Here is an 18,289-nt window from a genome sequence, read left to right on the forward strand (position 1 = left end):
CACTACTGTACTTTATGATTACTCCTATGACTTTGTCTACATTCTTTAAATGTATTTGTACACAGCTGCTTACCTATATTGTCAAGATTTCTAATGTTGCTATTTTTCCTCTGACCTGCCCCATGGGCTGCACGGATCTTCAGTTCAGAAAACCTACCCTGTTAACAAGTGAACAAGTAAAAGAAATGTACTTGGTGAAGATGAACTCTTTCTTTATTTGCAGCCTTGAAGTTGTTATGTAAGAAATATGAAAAGAGATCAAATGAGCAAAACGAATATAACAAAAGGGCAGAAAGGGCACATTAAGAGATTAGATTAGCAAAACGAATATAACAGAAGGGCTCCATTAGTCTTTTCATGCCCATTATACTTTCTTGTGCTTGTTTTAACTTTTGTGCTTGCTTTCATAGGTGTTTACTAGGGCTAATGACCACAAGGGATTTTTTTTTTTAAGATTAGCCATGCATCCCAAATCTCTGACATGTTCTGATACCCTTGATAAGTGTAAGCATGAGGTTAACCATTTACAGTTTACCTGTTTGCATTAAAGACGTGCCAAACCAGTGTTGAATTTCCGGTTTCCCATCCAGTTGTCCAAGTCGCACTTGAATTGGGTTAGGGAGGAACTCTGCTTCGCATGCATGGGGAGCTTGTTCCATAGATGAGATATTCTCTGGGATACATACCTATCTCTCCAGCAGGTCCTATTTATATCCATTTGAAATCTGATTACACTGTTATACACAGGTTAGTTATGTGAATCATGAAATAATGATGTGGCTGTTTTGACCCCCCCCCCCAGGGAAAAGTACTGCTTTTTATCCCAGAAGGTATGTTAACACTGTGTCATGTCACAAAGAGCAGCAACATCGGAGACATTTGGCTTCATCCTCAGACAGCACTGAGTAGTAGAATTTCGCTTACTGTAAACTTTAACATCTAAAACTTAAAAATTACTTGGAAGACAAAAATATGTTTTGGTTGGGGGGGGTGGAGTTATTACCCCAAACGTCTTTTATGTTTAACTTTGTGGTCCACTCACAGTACTAGCAGCACCCAGTTGGAATGTCCACTTTTGTCATTACTGCTTTGTGTTATTAGGCTGACGGTTGGTAGGTTAGATGAAGGTACACACACGAGTAAAGAATCCCTGCTTAGCTTGAAAGTGAGGCTTTGCTTATCTAGTAGACTGGTGATTCTGCTCACTATTGCTGAGTACTGTGCCTGTCAACCTCTTAGGGCGAGAAATCTGGACAAAGCCAAAAAATGTGGCCTAAAAGCCTAAAATCAGTGACTGATTTTAATTAGTGTACTTGTACCCTTAAGAAAGTTGATCAAATATTAGATAATACATTAGCATATATTCTTTGAAAGATATGAAATCTGAAACCAAATGCCTGTCACTATTTAGTGACTTCAGGCCTCAATATATCTGAAAACCGCAGCGTTTACTTGGGACAGACCAAAACTATGAGGCAAAAATCTAGACATTATGCAAAAATACAGACAGTTGAGAAAGGTATGATTAGTACAAGATAGGTTGGATGTTGGAGTGGGCTTAGAAGAATAGTGTGTTCTAAAACCTGCTGTATGCCTTGATGTGTTAGACACCATTTTTCATCCACAGTTTACTTTTAATGTAAACCTAAAAAGAAACCATCAAGGAAAGGAACAACTACTGGGAAATGACTACAGAAGTTGCTTTTCTCTTCTTAATAGTTTATCACGATGGTAATACATTCAGTCATGGGATTATAGACTATGTGTGCACACCTCTCTCTCTGTCTCCCTCTCTTTCTCTCTCTCTCCCTCTCTTTCTCTCTCTCTCTCTCTCTCTCTCTCTCTCTCTCTCTCTTTCTCTTTCTCTGTCTCTGGGCAAACCATCCATGTTCCTGTGACTGTAGTACTGTTATGATGAGAAATTACAGATAACTTTTAACAATGTGGTTGTTTGTAGTATGCCATATTTGTGCTTTGTCTCGGCACTTTACTTTCATTTTTATGTGTGTGAATATTTTTTTCAGCAAAGAAGGACATCCCTGCCTCTGCTGTTACAACAGATATATATGGTATTATAGGAACAGTTCGTCTAGTGGCAGGTAAGGAAATTAAGCAGCACTATATACATCCAGCTATTTGAGTTGACAAAATTAAACCTTTCTCTAATAATTTTTAATTAAAAGGCATATTTACAGCTTTTGAATGTTACTGCTGCCTAACATTAGTGATTATCTAAATGTGTATTTGGTAGTTTGAGTATTTCTTATGCATTTGCTTTCTACCTGATAACAAGTACCTTCATTGTTGAATTTCATTCATTCATTTATTCATGCTTTGATACCTGCTGGGTCCGGGTTAGGGATTCAGTGGAGCTTTGAATGCTAAGCAATGAAGTTAATTGTGTATATGATGACTGTCTGTCAAAAATAGCGAACATGGAGACGCTGACTTGCTTACATGTTGGTTTTACACCTACAGGCAATTTGGAGGTTTGCCAGTTCATTTATGGCATGTTTTTGGAATATATTAGGAAAACAGCTCACACACCAAAAACAAACACAGATACAAGAGGGCATGAAAATTGTGCATAGATCCAAACACTAGATAGAGTGAAAAATGTAACTATTAAACAGCTATTCTGAATTTATAACAAGCTTATGCTCTCCTGCAGGTGACTCATAATGCATCTGTACCAACATGTTCTTGTTTTTTTTTATTTTTTTTTCTCATTATGTATAGTTCAGTTTTTTGTTGATGGTTTTCACTAAAGCAAAAAGTCTTAAAGTGACATAGGTGCAAATGGAGATTTGAAGAAACAACTGTATAAAAGATAAATGTGCCAAACATTAGTGTGCACATTAGACCAAAGTTGGAGATACACATTCAAAAAAAGATAACGGTCATTTATAATAATTGGGAATTGTAGCTTTTTGTCATAATGGCTATTCTATCTATAGTATCTTAGAATGTAAATGGTCTTACAGGTATAGACAAAAAAGAAAGAGTATTGAATTATGTTAAACATGGCGAGTGCAAATACCAGTGCTACACGAGACACATTTTGAAAGAAATGAGCATGTGAATTTGACAAAAAAAGGATTTCAAGATGGATATTCAGGAGAATATTGGGGACAAAATATGCTGATTGCTTGAGGGGCTGCAGTAGTGATAGAAAAAAGATGATAGTTAGATTTGTGATAGTAAGGGGTTATTGGCAAGGCAGACGGGTTATTTTGGCAGCTAGTTATATTCCACCAAAAACTTTTGTTATGGAGCTTAAGAAAATGTTGGATGAAATAATCGGCTTTCAGCATGGAGTATTGCTTGTAAGTGGTGACTGGAACTTGATTTGCAATGGTGAGAATGTATTGGGGGGGGGGGACTTAAAAGTGTAATATAACAGACAAGGTTAGATTTCTGAAGAAATATATTTGGTATGGAAGACATTAATTCAGTAGTAGTGACTCTGACAGACTTTTTACATATTATTCCCCAAGGTAAAATAACTGGACTAGACTGACTAGAAATTAAATTTCTCAGGAACATTTGCATTTAAGTGAAAGCTTCAACATGCATCTAATAACTATTTCAGACCATGCAGCAATAAAAAGTAAGATAAAAATGCAGGGTAATGAAGTAAAAATATGACACTGGAGCTTTCCCAGATAGCTTTTAAAAAGAGAAGAATTTAAGGAACAGGTAGTAGAAATGTATTTGAGTTATTAGGAAAGATAGAAATTTCTTCAGAAGGAGTAGCTAGTGAGTGGGATAAAATGAAGATGGAGTTTTAAAAATAGAGCAGAGTTTTAAAAATAGAGCAGATGTAAGAGAGAGATGATTTAGAAGTAAAAGGAATTATTTAGAGGAGCTGACAAAGGCTAAAACATTGCAGAATAAGGGGAATCCCACTGAACAAGAAGAGTAACAACTACAGAGTGCTAAAGAGATAATAAATATGCTATACATGAGTTTAGAAAAACTGCTGTTAAATAACTATTTTTGACAATGGTTCTGGAGCACAAACACTTTTAGCGTAGCGACTTTGACAGTAATATGTAGAACTGGTTGTCATCCAATTCAAGGAACCTTCACCAAGAAAAATAACCAGGTGTTAGAGATATTTTAGAAATTTCATTTAAGTTTGTATAAAGTAGAAGAATGTTGAAACCAAGAAAGAATACAAATGGTAAATAGTTATGGAAGACTTAATTATGCTAAGATTAGAGGTGGATGAGTCTCAACAACTAATGGTTAAGATGGGAGGAGATGGAATAAAAATGGTGATGTATAATCGGTCTTCAGGGAAGTCTTCAGGAACAGATTGTATTCCTGTGGAAGTTTGAAAGCTATAATGGAAGAAAGTGATAATGATCTTGAAGATTTTAATAGTATTTTAAAAGGAGGGAAATCACCAGTATCTTGGGGAAAAATTGTAGTGGGTACCTTAACCAAAGTGTGTAAAGACCTTCACATAGACCCATTTCAATTTTAACCCATGGTCATACACTGTTTATGTACTTAGTTAAAAGAATGGCAAATGTATTGCCAAAATTGATAGATTTCGATCAGTGTGGTTTTGTGCGGAGAAGGCAAGCATTTGACAGTGTTAATAGAACAGTGATCCAGAGGAAGCAGACTGTAATAAAATACTGTTTTTGATGGGTACTGATGCAGGGAAAGGATTCAGTGGATAAGATGGGATTTTATGAGTAGATTAATGGAAGCACTTGCAGTCCATGAAACCATAATAAAGTTAGTTAGGATATATGAAGAATGAAAGGCAAGAATAAAAGTGGGAGGATTCCTCTTCAGTAAGTAGAGTTTGAACAGAGGAACAAGGCAGGGGTGTCCTTTTTCCCTTTTATTTGCTGTATATTTAGAGCCGCTAGAAAATAAAATAAGGATCTCAGAAATTCAAGGATATGATTGGTAATGGTAATCAAGAAAAGTTAGCTTTATTTGCATATCATATTATTTTATACATGATAAATCCAGAAAAGGACATATTGAGGTTATAGAATATTTTAAAACAGTTTGAAGTCTTTTCAGGATATAAAAGTAATGAAGATAATTTATGGCTATATTCTTTGTTTTATGTACCTACTCATGACTTGGCTCAGCATTACCTGTATTTATGGGGACTTGATACGATGAAGTATTTGAGTATGGATTAAAAAGGCTTCTGTTATGGCAGCTAAGGATATGTGGGAAGAGCCTAAACAAAAGATAATACAAACACTGAGAAACTAGAAGCTCTTGTTTATGGATAGGAAGATACAGGCAGTAAAAATGTTTTTAGGCCCTTTGGTTTTATATACAGGCCGGGCCTATTTATATCACCCAGAGGAGAATTTATGGACAATAAATTCCTTCAACTCATTAATTATCTGGGAGAGAAAGAGGGCAGATTTAAGTGTGGTAAGTTCATCCATCAAATACAGCAAAGTGGCTTAGGATTACCTGATTTGAATGGATATTTTAGAGCTACACAGTTAAGGCTCATATATAAAATGCAAGCGGAAGGTTGTAATTCAAAGTGTAAAGGGATGATGATGAATTATGTGGGGGTGGATTTCAAGGAATAAGGAGGGCGTGGGATTTTGAATGCAAATCCTTGAGGAGAATAATAACCACCATACAGAATATTATTTCCTTAAAGTTGCAGAAAGTATCCCAAGAACTAATCCAACACATGATTGGTGAAAGGAGATTTTTGTTGGTGGGGGTGACTGCAAGGAGGGGTACAGAATTATAGGTAAGAGAGGGCTGGAATTTTCTGGAGAAAACTGGCAAAATAACCAAAGTATTGGGAGCAAATAACCAAAGAGGGAAAATTAATAAACTGGGATGAGGCCAAGAAGAAGTTTGGACTGCTGGCTAGATACTGCCTTCCCTATCGGGATTGATATCGGAGTATAGGCAAACAGAAAGGGACAGGGAAGTCCTAAATGAAAGACCTGCTCTAGTAAAGTTTAGTCAAATTGAGAACAGAAGCTACTGCTAAAATGGGGGTAATTAGTAGGGCATATAAAATATTGCTTGTTAACTATAAGAATCAATCAGGGGAGTTTGGAAAAGATTGGGTAGATGCACTGGAAAAACGGTTGACAAGTGAGCAGTGAGAGGACATACATACGACTCCCAGGTATGCAGCAAAGTCTGGAAGGTTTAGGATTTTTGTTTGGAAGTTTTTGCATAGGTATTTTTAAAATGTCTCAGTCTTCAAAGAATTTTTCTTCCGTAGATAGCAAACGTGTGAGGTATAATGAGAGATAACTGGGAACGTGTTTTGGGGAGTGTAATGAGTTGGCAGATTTAAAAAATTTAATATAAAACTAAGCACAGTTCCACAGCTGAAGTAGACTCCACACAGGCTCCGGTACTTAAAACAAATCCACCAAGTTTAATAAGAGCACTTTCACAATCAAATGATTGCTTCATCAGACTGACAAAAAGTACATTACAACTCATTTAAAAACATTTGTTCTTAATTAATCAACCAATCGATATGCAGCACATCACTGATTACTAAAATAGCCACACACCATATCAGCATATAATTTTCTTAAAGCTCTCCTTTTTAATTCCGGTTTTAGTGGCACCATGTCATGTAAACCAGACCCACCATGTGCCTTTAGTCTCAGTATCCACCTAGTCTGACTGCATTCTGTATCATTTATAGCATCTCCTAACCTCACTCCGTCTTGTATAACATCTAAAACCTGAAATAAAAAATTGTTATTCTCCCTCCTGTTTCCTATACTTCGCTAAAGCACTATACTCATGTCCTTTCATTATACAATACAAATGGTCTCACATACGCGCACTCAGGCATCCATTAGTTTTCCCAACGTAAAACTTCCTACATAAGACTTAGTGGGCTACATATACTAAATTACAAGTATTACAATCAGCTTTAACCCTAATCTCAAAGCACTTACATGTATCTGGGTGAAAGAAGGACGGTGATTCATCTACCATATCACAATAATTACAACCCCCACATTTCTTCATACCCCAGTCAGTGCTCACCTCTCTACCTGTCCTACTACTAAGATAACATAACTGGCGTTTCAAAGATTTTTTGTTCTTATAGGAAAAAGTGGGGTAATCACCCACTAACTCTCCTATACTGTCATCAGTTCTTAGAATATGCCAGTGTCTCCTAACTATTTGATTTCATTCACATCACTACTATAGGAAAGGACAATTGGGCGTCCACTCTTACGCCTGTATTCATTGTGAGCTCTCTCATTATTTTAAGGGGTAGAAAAATATGGTTTATTCACTGCATTTCTCTCTCGCCTCACTAAAAAGCAGGCCTCATTCAGTTCATCCTGTCTATAGCCTCTTTCTCTAAATTCTTTACATATTTGTTCCAAACTCATATTAAAATCATCCTCATCCACTGTAAGTTGTGACACCCACATAATCTGACCTTTCATCACATTAGGGAACACATAACCAGGATGCATGCTGGTACGATCTAAAAAGGACAGGCGGTAGCATTCTTTCCTATGCATTTTAGTAAAAAAATTATCTGCAGAGTGCTCTGTCAGAAATATTGGTGGAGCAAATGGCTGTAAATAAAAAAAAAAAAATGATTCTTTTGAGCTGGGATATGTGGTTTGGATTGCTTAGACATAGTAAGGCCTTTAAAGTTTAATTTGGTTGGCTGCCGAAAAAGCAGTTGTTAGAAAATGAAAACCGAAATCTAAACCAGCTGTAATGGAAGTGTTGCATATTGTAAAAGAGATAACATATAAAAGAATTGGAAAAGGGGAGCAGCAAACATAAATAAATGGAGTTTGTGGGAATAGTACATGTAGAATAATGTTCGAGATGAATGAGGTTTAAGGAAAGGCAGGAAATGACTGATCTGATGTTACCATTTTCATTCATTCCTCATCGGATCTGACTGCTACTTTCTAAAGATTCTAGGATCTGAATCTCAAGCTTCTATCTTACCCATAATGTCCCTGACCACTACAATACCTCAGTTCTCATTTGCTGCTCTTCAAGACAGTTGGGATTGCAATTTCTCGAGCTCCTTTTGGGATTTTTGTGAGTGAAAATCTATTTTTGTCTTTTCCTTTTGGCAGCCTTTTCTGTCTTTTTTTTTAGTATCCGATTTCCCCCTTAAATTTTCCTGTAATACAATTGTTGATTCTTACCACCCCCCTTTTTTTTACCTGCAGGTATATTTCTAGAAATAACCATTGTTGCAAGTTTGTCCTCCTCCTTCCAACACTGTCTTCTTTTCCTGTCTAGTTTAAAAAAAGTTTCTCCTTATTTTTTTCTTTTTGTAGACTTTGGTGTTTTTTTTTTTCAAGTATGACCATTAAGTGTACTGGATTTAAGAAATGCATTTCCTATGGGCATAAGATCCCCAATTCTGTTTCCCACAGGGAGTGCATTTATTGTCAAGGCCCACCACATCTGAATACCTCTTGTTCTGTTTGTGCGGCATTCAGTATGAGGGCAATTAGCGATAGAAGGAAAAAGCTCATTATGAAAGGCCTCCTTCCCACTTATGCTTATTCTTCAGGGACTCAAACCCCTTCTCAAAAATTGAAGGAGCCCAGGGAGCACCATAAACGCACACCTGCCCGGTCTCCTCCACATACGTCTGTTGTTGAACCTCCCAAAAAGGTTCCCAAGATTTCGGATCCGAAACAGCCTACTGCTCCATCTCCTCGGCTCCAAGCTCCCAGGTTCTCTCTGGAGGCAGTGTCTCCAAGACTGAGGTTCCCTTTTTTGCAGGAAACACCTAAGAAAACCTGAAGTCCACCATCCATGTCATCTTCTGTTAGGTCTTCCCACAGTCTTTCCAAAGCAGAGGTGGATAGGATGATGAAATTCATCAGAACACAGATCCAGATGGGGGTTTTGCCAGTTCAGTCTCCCACCAGATCTGTTAGCCAGCAACCCTCCTTTCAACCCACAATTACTCCTTCTCCAATCTGCCTACTTGTTTCGGAGTCCTTGGATCCAAGATCCCCAGAGTTCGAACTGTCAGATCCGAAGGTTATTTCAACTTGACACCAGCTACTTCCCCTGACCGATTGGCTCTGATACTGTTAAAGCATGATGGCTCTTGGATCCGAGGCATCGGTGCCAGATCTGAGGGGATGATTTAGACTCCGAAGTTTTCGGAGATGTTGCTTCCTCTTGTAGCCTAGATGCTTGATAGCTTGGCTTTGACTCCTCCCTCAGAGCGGGGGGTTGGGAGTCCCTAGGGTTGTCTGTTCAAGGAGCCTCTGCTCCGTTGGGATTTTCCTCAGCCTCTCCGACCCCTCTGACTTCAAGGTGGTGGAGAGGGTCTTCTCTCAACCTAGACTAGTGTTGACTGTCCCGTCTTTGGATCCATACCCTACTCCTTCTCTGGATCCTGTGTCTGAGCTTTCACATCCTACACCTCAGGGCCAGCCAGCCCAGAAGAGCTTCTAAGCAGTTCCTTCGAGGGTGCTCCTCACCTCTTTCCATACCTCCCTGAACATCTTGCTGAGGAGGTCCCTATGAAGAGGACGCGCAAGAGGGAGGCACTTTGATTCCCCACAGAAGTTCCTCACAGAAGACGCTGACTTTGAGGAGGAGGAAGGGTCCCCTAGATCTCCAACTGAAGATGTCTCATTTGTAAACATCTTAGAGATCCTTTGCCAAAAAGGTGATTGGTCTTCCCAAAACCCTTCCAGGAGGAATCCGTGTTCTTGGAAGCCTTTGGGTCTGGCCCATCTACATCTTGACATACCACCCCTGTGGATGAGCTTATAGATCTTGTCCCCTGCAGGGCATAGAAGGAACTGGCCTCTTTGGAACCTGTTCCAAAATGCCCTGACAAAATATTAAGTTCCCTGGGCTGATAGTACTGGACAAAAGGGATTCCTATAGATGCCATGGTTGTTGTGTGGCAGCCATCAAAAAGGAACTTGCCAAGCAGAGATCCACTGTCCATCCCCTAGCAGAAGAGATTGTGGGGCTTTGGACAGGTTTGGAAGCGGATGTATGTGTCGGCGACTTTTGCCCTGCAATAACCGATTACAGAGGGACTTGATAAAGGAACTCTTTCATTCTGCCCAAGAGCCCATGTCTGCAGACTAACAGACTTTCTTTCCCTCCTGAGTGGCCAACGTATAATCGATTAACGTCATGGACATGTTTTTGCCGCAGAAGGTAACTCAAAAGTGGCTGGTTCAGGCATAGCCATAAGGAGATGTGCCTGGATGATGATGTGCAATTTCGCAGAACCCATCAAGGCATCCTTCATGAATGCTTCCTTTGATGGATCATCCTTGTTTGGTCCAACAGTGAAAGAGACCCTCTCCCACAGTGAACAGGATGAAATGACCTCGTCTGCCAGTGGAATTCACTTCTCTACCCATAGAGACCCTTTTCCAGGAACCAACGTGATGGTAAGAAAATATTGTTTAAGAAATCTCAAGGCCCCTTTCCAGGAGTCGCATGGAGATTTTTCCCGCAGAGGCAGAGGGGAAAATAACTAACTACAGTGATATACAGCACCCACTTTGTAGAGGGGGTCTGCAGAACCATTGATCTTGAGATTCTTTCTTGGGCAGATCCTTCCAGTGTTCCTGAAATGATGCCCGACTGTCCATCTCTGGAGACAGTCGGGGGAACGCTTATCCTTGCACCAAGATGCCTGGTTAGCCATCACAAATGACCTTTGGGTCCAGAGAATATTTCATTCTCTTTTTACAAATTCCAGTAAAACCAAGGAAAATTCTCCCGGATGTTCCACCCAAACAGAGGGCTGTAGCAGTTCAAGAAATTACAAAGTTGCTAGACCTTTTTAGTACCAAAAAAGAAGAGACCCTGAGACCTGTTTTGGATCTAAGCAATTTGAACCAGTTTGTAACAAATTCAAAATTCTGGATGGTCACTGTTCAGTCCATTCTGCCCCTTCTTCTGAAGGATGACTGGGTGTGTTCAGTGATCTTCAAGATGCATACTATCACATCAAAATGAACAGGCAGTCTTGAAGATATCTGTGTGTCTGGTTGGGAGCCAGTCATTACCAGTTCAAAACCCTGCTCTTTAGTCTCATCACAGCCCCCAGGGTGTTCACCAAATGCATGACAGTGGTAGCAGGTCAAGTGAGACTGCTTGGATTCAGAGTATTTTCCTATTTAGATGACTGGCTCCTTACTGCACCAAACAGGCATCTACTAGTAAAAGCCAGAGATTATTTGCTTCAACTGCCACTCATGCTGGGAATCTCTATCAGCATGCACAAATCTCTTCTTCAGCCAGTTCAAGTTATAGACTTTATAGGAACTCACTTGGATACAGTCATTTGTCTAGCTTTTCTGCCTCAGAACAGAATTCTTACATTGAAAACACACATCAAACAGATATTTCCCATTGCAACTCACCCAGCAAGGCTGATCCTCAAGGCATTATGGTTGATGGCTGCTACTGCAACTCTGATTCCCACTGCCCGCTTACACATTGGAATTCTCCACTGGACCCTAGTGGTGCAGTGGTTATTTCATCTTTATCCCTTGAGTCATCCGATAAGTTGTCTCAAGTGTGCAGAAATTCTCTTCTTTGGTGGGCTCACTCCAAGGAGATCGGGTAAGGTAATTCATTTATTCATTTATCCCCCCCCCCCGTGCCACGTTGACCATGGACGCCTTCCAGTTAGGGTGGAGGGCATTACTTGGGTTGGACTTTTCAGGACACGTGGTCCCTACAAGAGACCAATTTGCATGTCAGCGTCCTAGAGATGAGAGTGTAGTTTCTAGCATCTCAGAGCTTTCTCCCTCTAGGGACTATTGCAATATAAGTGGACAACATGTCAGTAGTTTGGTACATCAGCAAACAGAGGGAAACAAAATCCTACCCCGTTTGTCAAGAAGCAATGAGTGTGTGACAATGGGGGATCTCATCCAGGCATTTCTTGTGACGGTGCACATACTAGGGAAATCCAACATTCTAGCTGGCACACTCAATAGGGCCATCCTTTTGCCTCACAAGTGGTCTCTCAAACAAGCAGTGGAGAACATGATCTTCCACACATGGGGTCAATCTTGCTGCAACCTTTTTGCATCTCCCCTCAACAACAAATGCAGCAGATTCTTTGCCCTTGTCCCCCTTCAGGGACGGTCATCAAGAGATGGACCATGTTTTTCTCTCTGGTCTGCTTTATGCTTATCCTCCCCTGCCTCTCTTACACAATTTTCTTCTGAAAGCACTTCAGTTGAAGAGCAGAGTAATCCTCATTGCTCCCTTCTGGCCTCGACATATGTGGTATCTCTTCCTTTGGTCTCATTTAATACATCCTCCTTGGATGTTGGATCCCAGTCCAGACCTTCTATCTCACTCATCAGGGCATGTTCACCCATATATCGCAGGCCTCAAGTTGACTGCATAGTTTCTCTGGTTCTGATAATGGCTAGACATTCCAGGCTTTCCTCCATAGTCCAAAAAAATCCCAGTCTCTTCTCATAAACCTTCAGTGAGAAAAGTTTACAAAGCTAAATGGAAAAGGTTTTCTCTTTGGGCTCATCAGAGAGAATTAGACCCATTTATCTCTGGTTCCAACTGTTTTAGATTTCCTGCCACAGTTTTCCAGAGTGGAGCAAGTTTTTCCACTGTTTAGGTCCAGTTAGCAGCGATCTCAAAGTATCAGATTGGTGATAATGCTTCTCCTTTAGCATCATCAGAAATATTTAAGCCTTCCTTAAGGGTACCTTCTTACTTAGACCTTCGATAAAGGACCCTACCCCAGCTTGGTTTCTCACCATGGTTTTGCAAACCCTAGTACTCTCCCTCTTTGAAACATCTGCTAAAGTCGACCTCAAATTTCTTTCTTGGAAAACTGCTTTTCTGATAACTTTAACTTCTGCAAGACGAGTATCTGAAATACAGGCATTGTCTTCCAAACTGCCATGTTTGATTTTTCACAAGGACAGAGTTACTTTATGTACAAATCTTTCTTTACTACCAAAACGTGCTCTGAAACCAATATTAACCAGGTCATCAATTTACCAGTTTTCTTCCCCAGTTTTGAAAACAAAGCTGAATAACACCCTTCATCTTCTTGATGTACATAGGCAGCTTTGTTTTTAACTTCACAGGACCAAGGAATTTATTAAAACTGACCAATTGTTTGTCTCTCTCACTAGTAAAAGGTTGGGAAGACCAGTTTCAAAAACTATACTGGCTAAATGGATAAAAAATTGTATTTCCTATGTTTATTTCTTGAGAGGTATTGCCTTACCAAAACAACCGAAAGCACATTCAACCAGGTCAATGTTTACATCTGCAGCCTTTTGGGCCTGAGCCACTATTGATGTTTGCGCAGCTGCCACTTGGTTTAATACTCATAACTTTATTGTGCATTACAAATTGGACATTATTTCTAGAAATAGAGCTGCTTTTGGTTTTGTGGTACTCTGGAACGTCCTTCTATGAGAGCCACCTAAGGTTACTGTAGCTGGGGGCTCTGTTCCATTCACTGAGGAACAAATGAAAATGGCAACAACAGATAAAGAAGTTATGTGCTCACCATAAATCTATGTTTTCCATTTTCAATCTTCCTCAACTTCACCCCCCTCCCCTCTCTTTATCCTTGGGAGAGACTAAACTAAAGTCTTGTTAGGAACCATAGTTCCTGTTTGAGCTCCTGTTCATTCTGCTCTCACTTTCCTGTCATAACATTGTTATGCTATTTTATGAGTATAATATGCATAATAGCAGCACATTTTTTCTGAGGTGTTGTAGTTGTCAGGGGCATTGTGGGTAAGGGAGGAGATTCAGATCATAGAATCTTTAAAAAAGTGGCAGAGTCTGATCCTAAGATCAGAGCTGAACATATTCGTTGAGGAAGAATGTAAATGGACAACACAGATGGAACATTATGGTGAGTACATAACTTCTTTTTTTATGTTACGTTGGACTGAAAGACAGTTGGTAAAGAAAAAATGTAATGTATAATGTATGAAAATGGGACAGATGTTAATGTTTTTTGTTTTTTGTTAATGTGTATGTGCATATGTCTTAAGTGATACTTCAGTGAAGGTATTTAAAAAATATATTTTGCCTTTGACCAGAATGGCTTTAGGGCAAGCTAAGCTGTATGATCTGATGTTATTTATGTCATTATTCCTCACAGAAGGGTCTTGGATCCGACATCAGATCCCAACCAGCAAATTAGCAGAGATAGATTCAAGGCTTAAGCTCCTCCCTCTCCCATAATCCCCTGCTGCTCTCTAACCCCCCAATCTCGTTTGCCACGTGTTTGCAAAGGACATGATACAGTGGTTGTTGCTTCAGCTAAGCACTTAATCTTAAATTTGTTGTATTAGCTTGGATAGTCTTCATAGATTTAGTATCTGCAGTGTATTTCCTGCTAGTTGTTTACCTCTTCTCCCTTAGAGTTGCTCTTTTTTGAGTGGTGCAGTTTCTCCCATTGGTTCGTTTTCTGTTTTTGACAGCCTTTTTGTTGTTAGTGTCCCTGTTAGTGTTAGGGCTGTATTGTGTTTTTAATTATGTCTGAAAAGCCCTCTGGGTTTAAAAAGAGCTCCTCGTGTGGTCGGAAGATGCATAATTCCAACTTGCACGATAAGTGCCTGTATTGTTTAGGAGCTCCTCAACTGGAGGTTGAATGCGATGTTTGTGCCGCATTCAACCCCAGGGCTTTGGTGGAGCTCCACAATAAACTTCTGTTAAAGGGTGTGGTGCAGGGGCAGTCTTTTTGTTTCCCCCTCTAAGGTTTCCTCTTCTGACCCCAAGAGGAAGACCCTTTCCATGCCTCTGGTGGTTTCTTGGATCCAACTCCAGCCCAGTATTCCTCTGATATGAGATCTTTGGATCTAAAGTCTGTGGAATCTTCTGTGACTTCCAAGACCTCCTCGGATCAGAGGCCCTTGGATCCGGTCAAGGCTAGGCCAGCTTCAGACCCGACCATTTCATGGATCTGATTGTTCCTTCTGCGAGGGTGTCAGATCCACTCATAGTTATTGAAGATGTAGCCTCGCCTAGTTCTTTTAGGCAGCTGTTCCAGTCAGCTCCTGGGCCCTGAAGTTGAACTGTCTTCCCCTGGGGTTTTGGCCCTTGATAGCTTTGGACTGATATCATCCAGGGGCCGTTATGCTGTATCAGGGCTCGTCCTTCCTCTCCAAGGGGCTTCATCCTCCAAAGATAGGGACAAGACTGCATCCAGCCCATTGGCCTTCTGGGTGGTAGAGAGGACCTTCTCCAGGACTAGAGCTACATCTCCCATCCCTACAGGTCCATCAATGTCCCTCTCTGTCTTGGGTGGTGGGACGTCGCATCCTGTCCAGGGTCAGCCCTCCCATTTTAGCCGTCGGGGTGTTTCTTCCCCACATCTTCTGAGTTCTCCCCAGAGCCCCCGATGAAGGATTTACTTAGTAAGAGAAAGTGTAAGAGGAGGTACTTGGATTCACCTTCTGACTCCCTCATTGAGGACATTTACCTTGATGAAGGAGACAGGTCCTCCAGCTCTCTGCCCAACAGTGTCTCCTTTGGAGACATTCTTGAGATCTTGAAGCAGAAGGGCAGATGTTTAATGTTCATTAACATTGGGTTGTGTTGCCCAATCGAACTTCTTTTCCATACACACAGCCTTACTTCTGGATTTGGTATATAGCTGTGTGTTGGATGTACGTACGTTGTTGTCTGCATCATTAAAGATTAGCGCATTTTGTACCAACTGTGATAGATATACGACATACATTGCGGTTTATTACCTTTTGGTTTTGCAATGTTATGTCGTTCTATTTATTGTGCGCTTCACATACATCGGGAATGAACGCTTTGGCATTTTGGCTCCAAAACATGGATTTTACTATTTTGAGTTACTGCATCTAATTTGGATTTGCAGGGAGGCTACCTGGTTCGGCGTTTTCGTGTTTTGGGACTAGATTTTTTATTCAAGATTTTGTACATACATTTCTATTATTTTCAGGTACTGTGCTTGTCTGTACTTGAGATATTATGTACTTTAAGATTTGTGCTTGTTAGGCTGTAACTATGAAGTTTCTATACAACAGCCTAATTTATTTGTATTGATTTTTTCAGGCACTGTGCTGGTCTATACTTGAGTGATTACACATCTTTATATCTGCATTTGTTAAGCTGTTATAATGAATTTTTTGAGCATAATAGTCTAGTATACCTAGATTTATGATTGTGTTGTTTTTTTATATATTAAGAAATATTTTTCTGTTTAGCTTAACAATTTGTAGATTTAGTATATATGTACTAACTGTTTCAACTGGGTTGTATCAGAGGCAATATATTGGGAATTGAGTTGGCTTCCTCACCCAGAGCTATATGTTTTATACATACACATTTTGCATCATGGTCCCTATATATATATATATATATATATATATATATATATTTTTTTTTTTTTTTTTTTTTGATTACTTTGTTGAATAGCCTGTTTCCACTTCTCAGACCAAATCCTTTAGAGGCATTATTATTTATGCATATGGTTAGTCACTTAGCCATATAAATGTATGTTTCTATATCCACTATATTGAGTATTACAAGTTTAATGCTTTCCATACATTTTTGTATGCTCTATAGTGTGGACACAACAAGAATTTTTTATTGTTATTTTTTTATTGTTGATGTCCTCTTCATTGGATGTTTAATTACTTTAGTTCAATTATTGGAGACTATGTTGATACAAATACGCAGTGGGGTGACTGGGATTGTTATATTTGGTCACGAAGGCTGCTTATAGTATTTGTTAAAGGGTTTATATTGTTCGGATAGGCACGCATTATTAGGATATTTTGAATATCAAGACTGTTGATTGTGCCCTTCCGATATAGTCTCCTTTTGAACTTATTTAATAGTTTAACGTATAGACTATGTTTTAGTTTTTGGATATAGCACATATATATATTTTTTTGGCTGTGTTGTCACTGGTGGTTGGTTCTTTTTTTAAATATATATGGTCTGGTGCTTGGATTTATGACTTTGGATTTGGTCTTTTAGGGTTAAACATGGCTTTATCACCATTAATTCAGGGGCTTTCATCTGATATGGATAATTTGTCTGTATTTGGTTTGGGGGGTCGAGATTTACCATCAATTGTGGATATTGGTGGTTCGACTTTGGATGTACAGTGTGATATGTTCTTTAATCAACTAAACAAAAATATGAAAATTGTTCGCACCAATGTTTGTCATTTACGCCTCTTTAAGGCATACCAATGCAAGAAAATCACCCCACGTGGTCTAAGGGTTAAGGTACAACCCTTGGTGTCCAATATTGATGACAAACTGATAGAGGATTGGGGTCAAATTCAACAGTTGGCATCTTCTAAATTTGTTGATGCACTTGCTGATTTTTATGATCGTAAGGTACAGACTGGGGTGAAAAACTTAGAAAGTATTTGCTTGGAGGCACATAAGTTTGAAACCTGTGACTCTTTTTCGTCACAGGTTAAAGAACTTACAACAGAATTATCTAAGTTGGAACAGAATCTAAAGGAAAGAAAGCTTAAAAAATTCTTTAGAGATGTGGGTGATTATGATAGAGGAAAACCTTTTGACACATCCAAAAATGTTTCCTTCAGATTACCTAGTGACACCAATTATAGCTACAAGAAGTTTTCAACTCCCAAAACCAAAAGGAAAAGACCAAAATCCATACTTAAGAAGGGTTTAGACTCTTCTAGTTTGACCTCTGGGGATGATACTTCCTCGAACACGGAAGGGGAACATGAGGTTAGTCATACTGATGTTTCACTTAATGCTAAAAGGAAAAATTTTCCCCACCCTCTGGTTTCAGATACAGACGAGGGGGGCGGAAACATCAAAAGAGACAAACCCAAACAGGGTTTGGAGTCCCTTCTCAAAATGATGATAGAACACTGATAAATAATTCCAATGTCTATAATATTTCTTCAGTTGAGCTAACGAGTACACAGATTTTGTTGCTTAACAAAGGGTTAAATTATGTACCCGTTTTTTTTGTTTCTGAATATTTGTTAGCCCAAGATGTGGCCAATTTTTGCCGTTTGTTAAATTTGAAATTGTTTTATGATGAGGATAAATGTGGTGCACCTCAGGAATTTAGGTTTAAAAAATCTACATTTAATCCACCCATGACACACATGGTAGACGTTTTTCAAAAGAACGTATTAAAGGATATACATTGTTTTCTGAGGGATTTTTCAGTATCTTACAATAATTTGTCCAAGGATGAGGTACAGTGTCTGGATCAGCTGATGAATGAAAAGAACTTGGTTATCACTCAAGCTGACAAAGGTGGGGCGGTGGTGGTC

At 39.4% G+C, this 18,289-nt stretch overlaps 1 protein-coding gene across 1 annotated transcript in view; it reads left to right on the forward strand.

The window, feature by feature from the left end:
• Nucleotides 1–1,470: 1,470 nt before the first annotated feature.
• SACM1L (SAC1 like phosphatidylinositide phosphatase) overlaps nt 1,471–18,289 on the forward strand; it is a 1,643,742-nt gene continuing 1,626,923 nt past the window's right edge. The window contains exons 1-2 of the mRNA XM_044065524.1: nt 1,471–1,519; nt 2,025–2,099. Coding sequence (XP_043921459.1) covers nt 1,471–1,519; nt 2,025–2,099 — 124 coding nt within the window. The remainder of the gene's footprint in view (nt 1,520–2,024; nt 2,100–18,289) is intronic.

The sequence above is a fragment of the Protopterus annectens genome, chromosome 3.part0 (assembly GCF_019279795.1).
Source record: "Protopterus annectens isolate FY-2018-M chromosome 3.part0, PAN1.0, whole genome shotgun sequence".
Classification (NCBI taxonomy): domain Eukaryota; kingdom Metazoa; phylum Chordata; order Ceratodontiformes; family Protopteridae; genus Protopterus; species Protopterus annectens.